Source organism: Sarcophilus harrisii, chromosome 3, assembly GCF_902635505.1.
Source record: "Sarcophilus harrisii chromosome 3, mSarHar1.11, whole genome shotgun sequence".
Taxonomy (NCBI): domain Eukaryota; kingdom Metazoa; phylum Chordata; class Mammalia; order Dasyuromorphia; family Dasyuridae; genus Sarcophilus; species Sarcophilus harrisii.
In genome coordinates, this window is record NC_045428.1 from 356,025,016 (window position 1) to 356,041,364 (window position 16,349).

Genomic DNA, 16,349 nt, shown 5'->3' on the forward strand with positions numbered 1-16,349 from the left:
TAAATCCTTAGTTTGTATCATCTGGAAAGAACTTTTAATTTATTGTTTTTTCTTCTACAGCTTGGAGTCAGATTATCTTAGGAACAACTCAGGCAACTTTTCAGAAGGTGTTGCTTTGAATGTATTGCTTCCCTCACTTTCCTTTCAGTTCAAATTTGTAAAATTATTTCACTGAAAATGACAGGAATTTTGGTAGTTTGGGAGGTATATGACTCTGATAAAAGTAAAAAGTACAGCTTTAGAAACTGAGTAAGTTCCATCTTTTTCCATTAAAATATGCCATATGAAGACCTGAATTCAAGTCCATCCTTGGATACTTACTAGTTGTTACCTCAGCAAGTTATTTTAACCTCTTTTTTTGCCTCATTTTACTCATGTATAAGATGGGAATAAAATAATACTTCCTATGCTCAAGGGTTATTGTGAAAATTAAATGAGATATTTTTAAAATCACTTAAGCATAGTGCCTCACACATAAGAAAGAGCTGAATAAAGATGTATTTCTTCCTTCCCTTTCTCCTGATTAGAAAATAAAATTCATGGCTTCATGACCAAAAAAAAAAAAAAAAAAGGTACCATATGATATTTCAGTCACATTTAATCTCTCTAGGGAAGCTCTTATCAAAGTAAAATGCCCCCCAAATTTTAAGATTTCTCCATAAATTATGACTATGCAAAGCATAATTTATCCATTTTCTTCTAGCATATGTTTTGCTTACAAAGAGCAAATTAAAAATTTGACAGGTTATATCCTGTAATAAGACTATCATTTAATAAGTTATTTCATCACATGTTATCATGAAACCCTAAAAAAGTGAACTCAGTTTCCAGATCCAATAATGTGTTCCCTGAGAGCACATAAAAATCTTACTTCTCTGCCACAGTGTATAATCTAGATTACCATAGAGAGTCTAGATTCATGACTCCATTGATCAGTCCAAAACAGAAATCACAATAAAGAATCACTAAGTAAAAAAATGCATTTGTAATGAGTAAGTTTTAAAAATAAAAAGTATACAAGTATTTTATGTATGTATAGATCAAAGACACATCAAAGAACACGCGCATGGAACATGAATTCAGAAGTGAAACATCCTTTCAACTTGTCCCGCCAAAAGCCAGCACCTGAAAGCAAGCATTTCAGGCTTCCATGGGTAAAACCAGTGTTATAGAGTTGTCATCACTCGTTAAAAATAGCCCCATATTTAGTCAGAGGCAGTCCTTAATTTGGAAACAAGATCTAAAAATGGCACTTGTTTTTTTTCAGAAATAAGATTGCATTTTTCTGTAGAAACAATGCTACATAAATGGTGCTAAGATCCTTAGGCCAGTCTCTTTATAGTGCAGTAAGTAGTGCAGCTTCAAAACCAGGAAGGCCCGCTTCCCAGCCCTGCCTCTCAGACATAGTGGCACAAGGCATCTCACTTCTCAGTGCCGGAGACAACTCACCCTAGCTCCCAGTGGCAGAGAAAGCACCTGCTTGCATTCGTAAAACAAGTTTTCCCACCAAGAAGTTTGCCTCCTTAGACGTAATAACAAATCTCGTCCTATCCCCTTGGTAGGCGTACTACAAAATGGCCCTTCCAGCCATCAGCATGTTGCTGTGGGAGACATACCCAGAATTCCCACAGGGAGACTCCATCGCCGTGGAGGTGAAGCTCCTACCAGGGCTTGGGAAGGCCGCTTGTCACTCCCAGGGCCTGGAGCAGCACGGCCACCAGCAAGAAGGGAGAGGAAGGCAAGAATGGGCCTGCGGGGGGAGAGGGCTATATAGAGAGCAGAGGGGGCGGGGCCTCTAGAGGGCAGGGTACCAGAGCCCTGGGAAAGCTGAGGGCGCTGCTGCTGCTGCTGCTGCTGCTGCTGCTGCTGCTGCTGCTGCTGCTGCTGCTGCTGCTGCTGCTGCTGCTGCTGCTGGCCAGGTCCCTCCCCGCCAGGAGCCCGCTGCGGTGGTGGGTCCGAAGCTGGGCCTGGAGTCTGAAATCCAGACACTTGTGTGGCAAGTCACTTTACCTTCCTTTGCCTCAGTTTCCTCAACTGTACAACGGGGATGATCATGAGAGTAGAATAAGATAATATTTGTAACAGGCCTGAGTGCAGTGTCTGGCACAGGAGATGCTGTGTAAATGCCCATTCCTTCCCTAGCCCACCAATTACAAAGCCTTGTAGTTCAACTCTACTCGTTTATGCTTAAAGCAAGTGTGTGAGCCTTTCAAGGTGTTTCTACTTTTAATAACCAAAGAAAAACACAAAGTTAAAAGACTCCCTTGTATGATTTCCCCCAATCTCCTTTATTTTTTCCCATTTAAGCCCTGTAAGTAAACATAAAATCACATATAAATGGCAGATATTTAAATACCTAGAAACAGTAAAATTGATGTACCTTTCAAAAGAAAATGAAAATTAGTCTTTCCTGTATGTTTAATCATTCAAACTACAGCCTAGGGTGAAAAATTGGGGAGCAAGGGTCTTGAATAGGGGCAGAGAGAAGATGGAATAGTCTGTAAATATTGCCCCGAAGATTAAAAATATTGAAGCTAATTCGTGAACCACTGCCCCCTAAAGCTAACCAGGACCCATCTAGAGTCAAGTAAAAAGAAGGGGGAATGAGGGTTAAAGACACAGTTTTTATGGATATGGTATTAATGGCATTGGTTAACAATGATCCCAAGCAAAGGGGGGAGGCAGACTAGAGAAAAATCTGGTCTTGTAAGGTAGTTGATAAGAAAGGAGAGTTTCTGCTGCCAAAGACTTATTTCTAATTAACTGTTCTTAGGTAACAGAATTCTGATCATTTGCATAATACCTGCTCTTCTAGTTAAGGTTTTTTGAAAGTATTTGGTTCTTAAGAGTTTTGCTTGTTAAGCTTTGACTACTTAATTTTACATTAACATGTTTTATGTCAAAAAAAAAAAAGTTTTGATACACTGGGCTAAGGAACTGGGGGAAAAATACTGTTGAAGGGTTTTTTTTTTAAATATCACACTTTCTGTTTTTTTTTAATAAGTTTATTTTCACTTTTCTGAGATCAATTAATCATCTCTAAAATTAATCATTGCCCTCTTCTTTCAGGTATATTAATGTGCTCCTATGTAAAAATGCAGTATTTAATAGATTATATTTTGCAATCTAGTTAAAAGGTAAACTATCTTTTTAAAAATGATATCTCACAACCTGTAATGAAACATGCTAATCATCTTTTTTGACAGAGAAGTGATAGAATAATATGCAGAATGAGACACATATTTGGATGTGGACAATAAGAGGATTTTTTTTTTGCCTGACTAAATTTATTTTTCACAAGGGTTTCCTTTTCTTTTCAGTAGCAGGGGGGAGGTGGAAGGGAGAAAACATGATGCTTGATAATTGAAAAATAAAACTTTATTTAAAATAGCAAAAAAATGATACCGCATAGTATTTACCTCCTAGCATAAAAAGATATTGTTATTCTAAAAATGAGTCCTGGTTTGTATTCTTTTTATGTTCAAGGAACTGCAGCATTATTGGCACAATTCCTTCTAACAAATTAAATGTTGCCATCAGATTCTTTGTGACCTTTAAACAAAATGTTCATTATGACAATGTGCAAAAGTTGCATATGAATTAAGAAATTTTGATCAGGAATGTAGTATTCAGATCACCAAAAATTGTTCAAAAGTTATAGCTAGCTATATTTGTATGATGTATTTTTGTTTATCATTAGTCAAAAATTTTAGAAAATAAACTATTACCCTTCAATTCTATAAAATATGGAATGACATGGTTAACTTCAGTGATTTCATCCTAGCATAGCCTTTTAATTTAAAGTCTAATGTGATTGCTTTCATTTACTGTTGCATGTATTGTTTCAACAGACTGAGGAGATGTTCCTTTTTTTAAGTTATATTCTCCAGTTCCACCAGTAAATTCTAAAATAGTCATTTTAATCGAATTCAGAAGTTGTTACATGTACATACACATACACACGTGTCCCTTGAAGGCAGGGACTGTTTTGTTTATATCCCTAGCATCCCGAGCATTGCTTTACACATAGTTGACACAATAAATATTTGTATAATCAAATTTGTTGGTATAAATGTCTGTATTCTAGTTATATCATGGTTGTGTCACTTATACAAGGCAGCATTTCCATTCATTCAAAAAGAATGTCAGTTAAAAAAAATCATGAAGCTCATTTAAAGCAACTCATCATTTTATAGATAGCCTATATTTTTTTAGTGACTTATCTTTGATTACACAGATTTCTAATTGTTCCCAGTGTTTCTGCTTCCCCATTCTCTCTCTCTCTTTCTCTCTTCTTCCTTCCTAATCTATTTCTTTTGCGTCTGTCATTGGATAGAAATTCAGATAAATAAATTTATTGGCATGACACCTAAAATAAGAGTAAAATAAATTGTGAGTCAAGTGCATGCTCTTGCGTGCATGGACTTTCTGATTCCAATTTGGACTGCTTCCTTCCTGGATCTTATCCAGGTACCAAATTGTTCCATATTCAAAAGCAGTGACATGTGAGCATAGAACATTTAAATTTCAACCAAGTAAATAACAATCTATTTGCCCAAGATTTTACTGTCATTTCATTGGATCAGTTTCTCAGTGTTGGCTTTTCTGAAATTGTTAGGATATATTTAAACATGAGGAGTTCTTTGTCATCTAGGCGTCAATTGCTAAAATTTGGTGGATGAAGCATTTTCTAGTGCCTTTGAAATACTCCTATAAATATGTGAAATCTTTAGAGTCCTTTGAGATAAAATATAGAAATTTTAAATTGAAAAACACTCCTATTCTTTTTCCCTATCTTTAAGCCAGAAATTCTCAGACTTTCATCTCCCAACCCCCTTTTTAAAAGAAATTAATATTTTCAAAACGATTAATTTCTATTGATTTTTACCATATTCAAAATGAAAATTGATGATTTTTCTAGATTTATGTATTCATTTAATAATATGAGTAAACTCATTATACACTAACATAATGTTTTTTTCTGAAAAAATCACTATTTTCCAAAAAAAAAAAAATTTAGTGAGAAGAATGGCCATTGTTTTGTCTATTTTTACAAATCTCTTTAATATCTAGCTTAACAGAAAACTGGTAGGTTCTCATTTCTGCTTCTTTATGTTCTTCTCATTGAAAAATATGAAGAAAATATGGCCAAACTACAAATCTATAGTTGGAAAAGAAATGAGTGTTTTCATAAGGAAATAACATCTTAGTATTGTTATAAAAATAATTTTAACTTTGTAGAGCCTTCCTTTCCAAGGATCTCAGGGACTCCCAAAAGCCTGCAGATCACTCTTTGAGAACTACTATAAGTCATTTAAGGAGCCGTGGCAGGTTTAAGTGCCTTGTCTTGTGGATGGTTTAAAAAATTAAAAAGTAATGTTCATCATAACCAGTTTTCTGTTTATTTAGTACTAGCTATCATATCCAAGCTGATGAAAAGCCTACCAAGATACTATTAATAAGAATATCTTACCATATGTAATGTTATTTATACTTTGTCCCAGTTTACCAGTAATGTAGAATGAAACTAGATTTTAAGCCATAAAGCTCAAAAAGAGGATGTTTGATGTCTGTATCCCTGAGATCCACTGTTTGTTTTTACTGACCAAATGGGTAAAGACAAGAAGGAAGTCTACTTGGTATCATTTGATGTTTGTGGATTGATTTTCCTCTCAAATGGATTATTTTCTAAGTGTTACAGTTTACATTTATATTCTCTTTGCAGTTTCATGTCCAAATGTTTTTTCTTTTCAGTCATTGTTCACACTTGGAGTTACCGAAGCAGGAATATCTGGTTGAATGCTATCAGCAGTGTTTTACAGTGTTCTGTGGGTGAAAGATCTGCATGTTCAGCAGTAAAGTAAAAGAAGTGCTTAATAATTGCAGGTCTGGGTAATGTGGTTTGATCTCCATACATTCACTTAGGTGGAGCCTGAGAAGTTGAAGACACTAACAGAAGGTTTAGAAGCCTACAGTAGAGCCCGGAAGAGAAACAGAAAGTAAGCACAATTTTTTTCTACTTTTCAAAGATGTTATTTGTTGATCCTTTCCCAAAGACACAAAGAAATGCCATCAAGTTTATCATGTTACAGCATGCATATATTCCTTAATTATCTTTGAAGGATGTCAGGTATTATCATAAGCAAACATTATTAGCCATTAAATCTGTTACCTTCTCATTTTAACTATTTGTGTTCAAAACTATATTGGTTTTTTTTGTTTTTGTTTTTGTTTTTTTACAAATTTTCTCTTGATTAATTGAGGGAAACAAAAAGGGTTTTGTATAAATGTAAATTGTAATATAAATTAACAAGTCAGTATAAATTGAGAGATAGAATTCCCCAAAATAGAATGTGTAGAATTGAAAACAAATTTGGAAGCTAGTAGTCACAATTATACTAATAAACATTTGTGGTTTCTACATAGTTTAATGTTTTAATAATCTTTCCTTGGCATCATTAATTATTATTTTATTATTGTTATTTATTATATATAATATATATTATTATATATTAATAATTGATTATTATTAATAACAGCAGTGGCAGAAACGATTGTACAAAGATAAATCCAAAGTGTTTTCTGGATATTTATAGCCTGGATTATTATAGGACAAGTAGAATGCTTGGAGCACAATCTCTACCTATTCAATTTTTTTTTTTGAATTGTGTATAACTTCTGATTTAATTTTAAAAATAGAATATCATAAACAAGTGTTTGACATAGCAGACAGAGCCCCAGACTTGGAATCAAGAAGTCCTGAGTTCACATCCTGCTTCAGACACTTACTAACTGCATGACAATGGAAAAATCACAGTGCCTTTTTACAGGGTTGAGATAATGTATGTAAATATCATTATAAACTTTAAGGAACCGTGTAAATGTTAACTATTATTATTTTTATTATTTACTTAGATATTGCAAATTTAATTTTGTAAAAAACAAAGTTGGCATACCTCATTAGTTGTTATTATAAACAGACACCTAAAAAATAATACACTGGATTTATATTCAGCAGTGATAAGTATTCTGTAGAGCAGAACAATTTTCCAAAAGCATACACACTGCACAGTCTTACTGTCATGATTTTAAAATAATAGATTTGGTTCATCAGATTTTCCAAAGAACTCCAGCGTGTGGAAATTTATGTTGAATGTATATGTCTATGCTCCATTCCTACTGCTTCTACCCTGGAAAAAACTAATCCTTTTTCTGACAGAATCCTTTCAGTACTTTATCTCTAGGTCTTACATTGCCACTTCCACCCTATCCACTTCAGAAACATTTGGACCACACCAGTAACTTGTCACTCCGCCCTCCTGTTCAGCCAAGCCAAGTGACCTTCCTCAAAGCTCCCTGACCTCCTCAGGCCTGTTGCAGCTACTACTAGCCTGGTATCAGATCTAATTAGGGCCCTTGCCTTGCCAAAAATTTTCTCTTCTTCCATTTTCTGACTAAATGTTCAAGGTCTTCAAGTCTTCAAGACTCCATGGGGATTGAGCTTCTCCACAATTGGAGAGGGTTATACAATGCAGTGGAAAAATCACAGAATTTAGATTCAAAGGCAAGGCCCCAAAATCTGCTCCTACCACTTAAGATTTTAGGAGAATCATCTTATTTCTCTGTGTTTCCTCACATGTAAATATAGGATGTTGGTCTATATGGCTGACCTTTGAAATCTCTTCTAGCTCAAGATCTGTGATATTATGATCCTTCTATAGCTCTTTGTGATCTTATGAACTAGTCAGTATTTGCTAATTATTTTAAAGGAACTCTCTTGGAGTTGCTTCAATAATAGACAATAAACAACTGGTTCTACAGAGATGAGAAAAACCCCATTGCCTCTAATAGGGGCGGATGCTGAGGACAGCATCTGAAGACATAATTCTTTTTTTTTTTTTTTTTTAATTTAATAGCCTTTTATTTACTGGTTATATGTATGGGTAACTTTACAGCATTGACAATTGCCAAACCTCTTGTTCTAATTTTTTCCCCTCCTTCCCCCCACCTCATCCCGCAGATGGCAGGATGTCCAGTAGATGTTAAAAATATTAAAATATAAATTAAATACACAATAAGTATTCATGACCAAACCGTTATTTTGCTGTACAAATAGAATCAGACTCTGAAATATTGTACAATTAGCTTGTGAAGGAAATCAAAAATGCAGGTGGACAAAAATATAGTGATTGGGAATTCAATGTAATGGTTCTTAGTCATCTCCCAGAATTCTTTCGCTGGGTGTAGCTGGTTCAGTTCATTACTGCTCCATTGGAAATGATTTGGTTGATCTCATTGCTGAGGATGGCCAAGTCCATCAAAATTGATCATGATATAGTATTGTTGTTGAAGTATATAATGATCTCCTGGTCCTGCTCATTTCACTCAGCATCAGTTCGTGTAAGTCTCTCCAGGCCTTTCTGAAATCATCCTGTTGGTCATTTCTTACAGAACAGTAATATTCCATAATATTCATATACCACAATTTATTCAGCCATTCTCCAACTGATGGACATCCATTCAGTTTCCAGTTTCTAGCCACTACAAAAAGGGCTGCCACAAACATTCGTGCACATACAGTTCCCTTTCCCTTCTTTATGATCTCTTTGGGATATAAGCCCAGTAGTAACACTGCTGGATCAAAGGGTATGCACAGTTTGATAACTCTTTGAGCATAGTTCCAAATCGCTCTCCAGAAAGGCTGGATGTATTCACAGTTCCACCAACAATGTATTAGTGTCCCAGTTTTCCCACATCCCCTCCAACATTCATCATTATCTTTCCCTGTCATTCTAGCCAATCTGACAGGTGTGTAGTGGTATCTCAGAGTTGGCTTAATTTGCATTTCTGAAGACATAATTCTTAATGGCAAGTAGATCTGGAGCCAGGCCAGGACCTCAGGATTTTCCCCAGCCTGTTAAGGACTAGGGTACCTTCAAGATCTTATTTAGTTTCACATAGAGAAGGATTTTCTCTAATCCTTATGAGCTAGTTCAGGCTTGGAAATTAGTTCCCCAGAATATGGAATGGTTAGTCAATCAGCATTTATTAAGTGCTTTCTATTTTTAGGCACTCTGTTGAGCTCCAGAGATTCCAAGAAGTGCATGTCTCTGCCCTCAAGAAGTTTAACATTTAGTGGAGGAAACAGCATGTAAATAAATAGAGCCATTCAAGACCCATAAAGGGCAAAAGTCTAAGAGGGGAAACCATCCCTAGCACCTGGGAAGCCTGGGAGGAACTTCTGGCAGGAGGTGGGATTTGAGCTGATTCTCGTAGGGAGCTGGAGAGAAACTAAGAGGCAGACGGGGTGGGGTGAGCAATATAGAACCAGGGGAGATCCAGGACTTTACAGCCTATGGTTGAGATGTCATAGGATAAACAACAAGCCATTGTTGCTGAATTAAGCTCATAAAGACGAACTAAGTGTTTAAAACAAAAAAAAAAAGACTGGATAGGGGTAAAAGGAGTTGGAATGGGCCACCGTTATAAAGAGCTTTAAATGCCAGACAGAAGACTTCATATTTGATCCTGTAGGTAATTGAGAACCACTGAAGTTTATTAAGTTTGGGGGCCCTGGTGATGACGTGTCCAGAAGTACACTTCAAAAAAATCACTTTCTCAGATAAATGGAGGCTGTGTTAGAGTAGGAAGATTAGAAGATTATTATAATAGTCCAGTGAAAGAGGGGTGGGGATCTGAACTGGGATGGCAGCTGTGTGAGGGAGGGGTGGGAGCCAAGGAAAATTGGGGAAAGCAGCCAGAGAGGCAGGAGGAGAACCAAAGGAAGCATTGCCATGAAAAGCTAAAGAAGAGAAGGAGGTACCCAGGAGAAACTGATGGGTAGTATTAGGTGCCAGAGAGGTCAAGAGAGGTCAAGAAAGAAAAGGATTAAGAAAGAGCTAGTAGATATGGTGTTTTAAATGTAATAGGGACTATCCTAGCCACCAGGGTCTGAAAGTTAGGTGGGTAACATTTTACCTCTTCCCCAGGAGTCTCCAGTACCATAGTGGGAATAGGATTATCAGGGCTTTCTGTCATTATTTGCATCACCCATCAGTGTTGTTCCCCTAATTATAGAAGGGCCCCTAAACTCCATTGCTAATTAACCATTCAATAGATTAGTTTTTACAAAGGTATATTTTCTGAGAAGGAATAATAGGAACTAGTATACAAATGTACCCCCACCATCTGAGTAGGAAAAGAGAATTAGAATTAAGTTTATAGCTTAGTTTCAGAGCAATCTCAAATTCCAAATCCAAAGCCCCTCCTAGACTTGATTCTTGGGCATCCTGGCTTCTCAGAGCTTCCCTGCTGGGCTAGCTGCAACATCCAGCTTGGAATTCTGACTGCAAGGTCACCAGTAGTTAGATTTCAGGTTCAGTGGGGATTCTTCCTTCCTAAACCTAGAGCTAAAAAGTTCAGACAGTACAAAGATAGCGGGGAAAGGTAACACTTTTATCAGATCAACTCATAGTACCCGATCTTTGAGTGAGCAAAGACCTTATTTATCATTTCTAGATGCCACGGAAAAAAGAATGAGTGTCCCAGCCTGGCAATTTTTAAAGATGAAACCTGTTCTGAGTTCCTTCCATGTAGTAGGAGAATGAAGAGTATCTTCCCCCGAGAAGTCTATTTCTGATATTTCTCAGGGTGGCTGTCTCCATTTTTAGGTGATCTGGGTATGTTCGAAACAAAACTAGTTGCAAAAAAGATCATTGGTGACTTCAGAGAGGACAATTTTAATTGAGTGAGGCTGGTAACTAGATTACAAAGAATTAAAAAAAGAAGTAAGAGTAAAGGAAGTAGAGATACTGAGGACAGAGAGCTTTTTCAATGAATTTGACCATGAAAAGAAACAGAGATGTAGACTAGTTAGTGGGGATGATAGCATACAGTGAGAAGTTTTTAAGGAATGGAGAGACATGAAGATTTTCAATAGTTTTTGCCCAAGGGGAATGTTTTTGAACTTATGAGCTTGGGATGCTATGGCATACTCCTTATTATAGACAAATTAGCCCTTTATAAAAACAAACAGCTAGCAAATCAGTTAGTAACTACAATGCATGTTGGTGGAGTTGTGAACGAATCCAACCATTTTGGAGAGTAGTTTGGAACTATGCTCAAAAAGTTATCAAACTGTGCATACCCTTTGATCCAGCAGTGTTACTACTGGGATTATATTCCAAAGAGATTATAAAGAAGGGAAAGGGACCTGTATGTGCACGAATGTTTGTGGCAGCCCTTTTTGTAGTGGCTAGAAACTGGAAACTGAATGGATGTCCATCAGTTGGAGAATGGCTGAATAAATTGTGGTATATGAAAATTATGGAATATTACTGTTCTGTAAGAAATGACCAACAGGATGATTTCAGAAAGGCCTGGAGAGACTTACACGAACTGATGCTGAGTGAAATGAGCAGGACCGAGATCATTATATACTTCAACAACAATACTAGATGATGACCAGTTCTGATGGATCAGGCCATCCTCAGCAACGAGATCAACCAAATCATTTCTAATGGAGCAGTAATGAACTGAACTAGCTATGCCCAGAAAAAGAACTCTGGGAGATGACTAAAAACCATTACATTGAATTCCCAATCCCTATATTTATGCACACATGCATTTTTGATTTCCTTCACAAGCTAATTGTACAATAATTCAGAGTCTGATTCTTTTTGTACAGCAAAATAATGTTTTGGTCATGTATACTTATTGTGTATCTAAGTTATATTTTAATATATTTAACATCTACTGGTCATCCTGCCATCTAGGGGAGGGGGTGGGGGGGGGGGTAAGAGGTGAAAAATTGGAACAAGAGGTTTGGCAATTGTTAATCCTGTAAAGTTACCCATGCATATATCCTGTAAATAAAATGCTATTAAATAAAAAAAATAAAAATAAAAATAAAAAAAAAAGTAACTACAATGCAATCCTGTGCCATTATATCAAATATTTTAGAAGAGTTCAAGTGGATTGTTTTTATGAACCACATATAGGTTGCAAAATAGATTTTATAAAGGTATGAAAAAAGTAGTAATGTGATTAGTTGCCTGCTATACTCTGACTAAAGTGGAAATTTCTATGCAGAACTGATGAAAATGACAAATTCTGATAAATTTATATATTACTTGGATGAAAAAGAAAATTGTAAAACATCTGTAACAGTTTTGCAAAGAGATATTAATTATAGAATATTCATTGAGCAAATATTTTCATGTAAAAATTCCTTGTGATTGTCTTCAATATTTTACTGCAGAATAGGTTGTCAAGTGTGATAATTTACAATCCAAAAAAAAGTTGATAATACAAGAATGAAATGAATACTTGCAGGTAATTCTGAATTTTTTATAACATATATACATGTACTACACATATACATACATATATTTTGTATACACACATTATACATATATACACACATATGTACATACGTATTACTGCATATGTTGTTTATTGCATTGTGTATATATGTATACATGCATACATACATTAATAAGCACACACATTTATACATATGCCTACTGATTATGTACATTGGAATCTCTAGAAAAGAGAAGTTTCCTCGGGAAATTGTAGATATTTAATGAATAACAGTAAAAAAGATGCCATAGAATAGTAAAATGTGAAACAAATGACAATTTGTCATTTTATTTTATACACTAATTAGTCCTTTTACTAGGACGTTCAAGAAAGAAACACCATGGTAGAGTGAAAAGACCAGTAGATTTGGAATTAGAGGAATTTGGTCCATTGACAGGCACTGTTACATTTTAGCTTTGTAACTCCAAATAAGTCACTTTACCTGTCCAGGCCTCAGTTTTCTCATCTGTAAAATGAGAGCAGTAGATGTGAGTGAACTCTATCATCACATGACTGGAATTCATTTTTTTATCCCACTGTGTGTACTGCTTCTGTTTATAGCCTAAATTCACTACTGGCAAAAACTAAGTACAAACAATAAAACAGGCCTTGGTTTCTTTGCAAAATCAGCAAGTTCAGAATATAAAATTTTCTTAGATGTGCCTACTTTCACTGATGAATCCAGTCAACAGCCCAGGGTTTCTCCTAATCAAATTCCACTTCTGTTTGTTTAGTTCTGCATGAAGTAGTCATTGAGATTCTAAAGTCATTTAGGATAAAGCTGTATGCAATTTCTCTCCCCACTCCTTGCTTCTAATACAATTCACAAATCTATACCTGATTTCTTTATTAGCAGAGATAAGAATGTGCAATAGCATATGCAATGAGAATGAAAAATGGCAATTATCTCTATTAATAATTAGAAACATGATTATATGAAATGCCTAGTGGTTAATCAAGTAGGTTTTAGAGTGTCCATTAGTAAAAAATGTTTATTATTAAATGTCAGCAGGGAACAGAAAATAGCTGAAGACACTCTCCAGGGAAACTCTGAGTTTCAAGCCTGAATTTTTACTAATCTTTTATTTCATATGCCCTTAATTTCTATTCTAAATTCTCTAATGACTATACCTTTCTATTACCTGACCTGCAATAGTCTCTGCCACTTTGATAAGAAAGTCTTCCTTTATTTCTCAGTCATTTGATTTTCCAGAGTACAAGTTCTTTCTGTAAGCCCACATATTTTTCTCTCTCTGTTAGCTTCTTAATTTTTTTAAGGAATAAAATATTGTTTTTAAATTTACAATTAATTGTTGCCATTCTATTTCCATCCAAGCATTACAACCAGTGATATTGTTAGAATCCTTAATGGAAATATTCTTGAATTCCAGCATATTCTAAATTTAGTATTTCATGATTTCTTTTTTGTTCTTGTTATTTCTAAACATAACATACAGTAAATTTCCTCCTTATATATTATGATATTGGCTTTGATTGGCTGGCAAAACAATCTGTGTTACAGATAAGTAAAATTATATATAATATGACATATATATATATATATACATAAAATAATAAAGAAATTTCAAGAAGAAGAGTGTGGTGACAATAGGGGGAATTAGGAAAGGCCTTGGGTGTATGAAGGGATGCCTAAACTGGCTCTGGAAGGACAATTAGGTTTTTATAATTCATGGTTGAGAAGAGAGCATTTCAGCCATGGGAGTCATCTCCTCTGTTTCAGAGGCATAGAATGACCCTGTATGGAGGGAACAACTAGCAACAAATTAAAGAAGTTTAATTAACAGTTGTGAATTAAAAGGAGTAGCGTGAACTGTAACTGAACAGACAAATGGTGACCAAATTGTGGAGGACTTTAAATGGCAAGCTGAGGAGTTGGTACTTTATCCTAGAAGCACTAAAGAGTCTTGAAGTCAATTTTTTTTTCAAATAGGAGGTAACATATTGATGTTTTATAAATATTAATTTTATAGCTTTATGAAAATAGATCCGAGAGGGAAGAGCCAGACCAGTAATGAGGAGCTGAAGTGCAAGTCAGTGTGATGTGGAGAGGAGGAGATTTATGTGAGCAGCAATAGGAAGGTAGAATCAACCAGACTTGGCAATTGGTTGGATTTGGAGGGAAGAATAAAGAATGAGGTCGTGAGTCTGTTTGAGTATAAAGACCATGATGCTTTCAGTAGTACTGGAAAGTTTGAAGAAGCTAGAGGACATTGAGAAAGAGTTGCCCAGCAGACTCAAACGCAGGGTGGAAAGATGAGACCTGGATGCAGAGAGTAGGGGACTGCCTAAATAAATACCAGCAGAACCCCTGGTAACTAATGTGTTCACCAGAAGCTAGGGGAAAGAAAAGCAGAGGGCCTAAGCAAGAGCTTTGAGGAGTGCCCACACAATAACTCTAGGAAGGGAAAAGAAGACTGGGTGAAGAAGGAGTCACCGAGGGAGGGACAGAACCAAGAGAAAGTGAAAAGGAGACAGGGTGATTAACTTTTTTCTGCCACAGCTCACTGAGTCTGCAGTCCACTACAACTTCAGGTCTTTTTAAGGGCTACTACTATCTTACTGCTTGCTGTAGCCTCCTTACAAGATATTTGTGACCCCTTAACTCTTCTCCATTTTATTTGCTAGCCCTCTCAGATTTATGTCATCTGTTGTTGTCTGGGCCTTTTATCCAAAGTCATTGATAAAATTGTCCCTCAGGTGCACAACAAAGCTGGTAGTATTGCACCATCCTTGATATCATTTCTGCCGAGGAAATTGTCTGTTTCTAATGTTAAGCCATTTGATAGTGCCAAGGATCCTAATGGTAAGGACTGAGTTTTCCTCTGCTTCTGAGGAAACTGGGGCTGAGCTGCAGAGCATTTGGCAGCACACCTCCACAAGGTTTGGTCGCCTAGATGATGGCTGCCAGGGGAAGACTGTGGACCGAGCTGGTGGTCCAAGAGGCTCAGGGGTGGGCCTGTATGTATTCAGCTAGGCCACTCCTCAGGAATTAGATTGAGCATTCAACATCTTTCCAGCATGGTGAAGACCACATGAAAGCTCGTGCATCACTCCTAGAAACCCAGAAAGGGCTGGAGGAGGACTGTCAAACTATAAAAATCATGGCTGACTGATTAACTTTAAAAGTTTATGGCGTACTTTACATGCAGTATCTCAGAATGGCATTTTGTAGCGCCATAGGTCATTGTCTTCATTTTACAAATGAGGAAGTTCAACCTCACCCACAACTACATCCCATGGGAGCATCAGAAGTGAGATTCCCACCCAGCTCTCTTGTTAGGACTTTTCTGATGGTGAGGGCCAATAATAGAAAAACATTGGCAGAGAAACCAAATACATAAATCTGTTCCTGCTTCCAATAAAAGATTTTGATTTATTATCCATTGTTTTATAATATAACAAATACCCCTTAACTTTTGTATGAGATCTAGATCTAGGTAGCAATCAATTCCTGTTCTCTTTGTATCTGACAACACAGTCTCCTTTGATCTTTGATAGAATCATATAATTGCATTTGAAAGGGAATTTATAAGCATCCTAGGCCAATTATTTGGGGGCAAAGAGTCTATCCTTTTAACTTAATTCCTAAACATTTTTCATTCTTTGGTGCATGTATCATATTTGGCCACCAATAGCTTTGAATAATAATAACAGTCCATGAGATTATATATCAGAATAAATTTATGCTTTTAACTAAGTCCATAATTACCAAATTCCCTTTTTAATTCAATATCTGTGACATTCTGTGATTTTTTCACATGGAAAAAAGTTAATACCAAAAATTAAATGAAACAATTCCTTATAATTTGTTAACCTGGCATATCATTATATATATAAAGCTATATATTTTTAATAAGATCAGACATCTCCCCCAATAAGAAAAACATGGCCTTTTAAAAAATATATTTAAGACTAAGGAGAATGAAGTTTGGTGTCTAAAAAGCAAGTTGGGGAGATGGGAGAAA

At 35.9% G+C, this 16,349-nt stretch overlaps 1 protein-coding gene across 7 annotated transcripts in view; it reads left to right on the forward strand.

Moving 5' to 3' along the window:
• MBD5 (methyl-CpG binding domain protein 5) overlaps positions 1–16,349 on the forward strand; it is a 130,710-nt gene that overhangs the window by 102,615 nt on the left and 11,746 nt on the right. For 4 of the 7 annotated variants that reach the window (XM_031960040.1, XM_031960039.1, XM_031960042.1 and 1 more), the window contains one exon: positions 1,563–1,899. In XM_031960040.1, coding sequence (XP_031815900.1) covers positions 1,563–1,799 — 237 coding nt within the window. In that variant the 3' untranslated portion in view covers positions 1,800–1,899. Of the gene's footprint in view, positions 1–1,562; positions 1,900–5,925; positions 6,000–16,349 lie in introns of those variants that run through there. The other 3 variants (XM_031960044.1, XM_031960046.1, XM_031960045.1) reach the window with 2 other exon arrangements.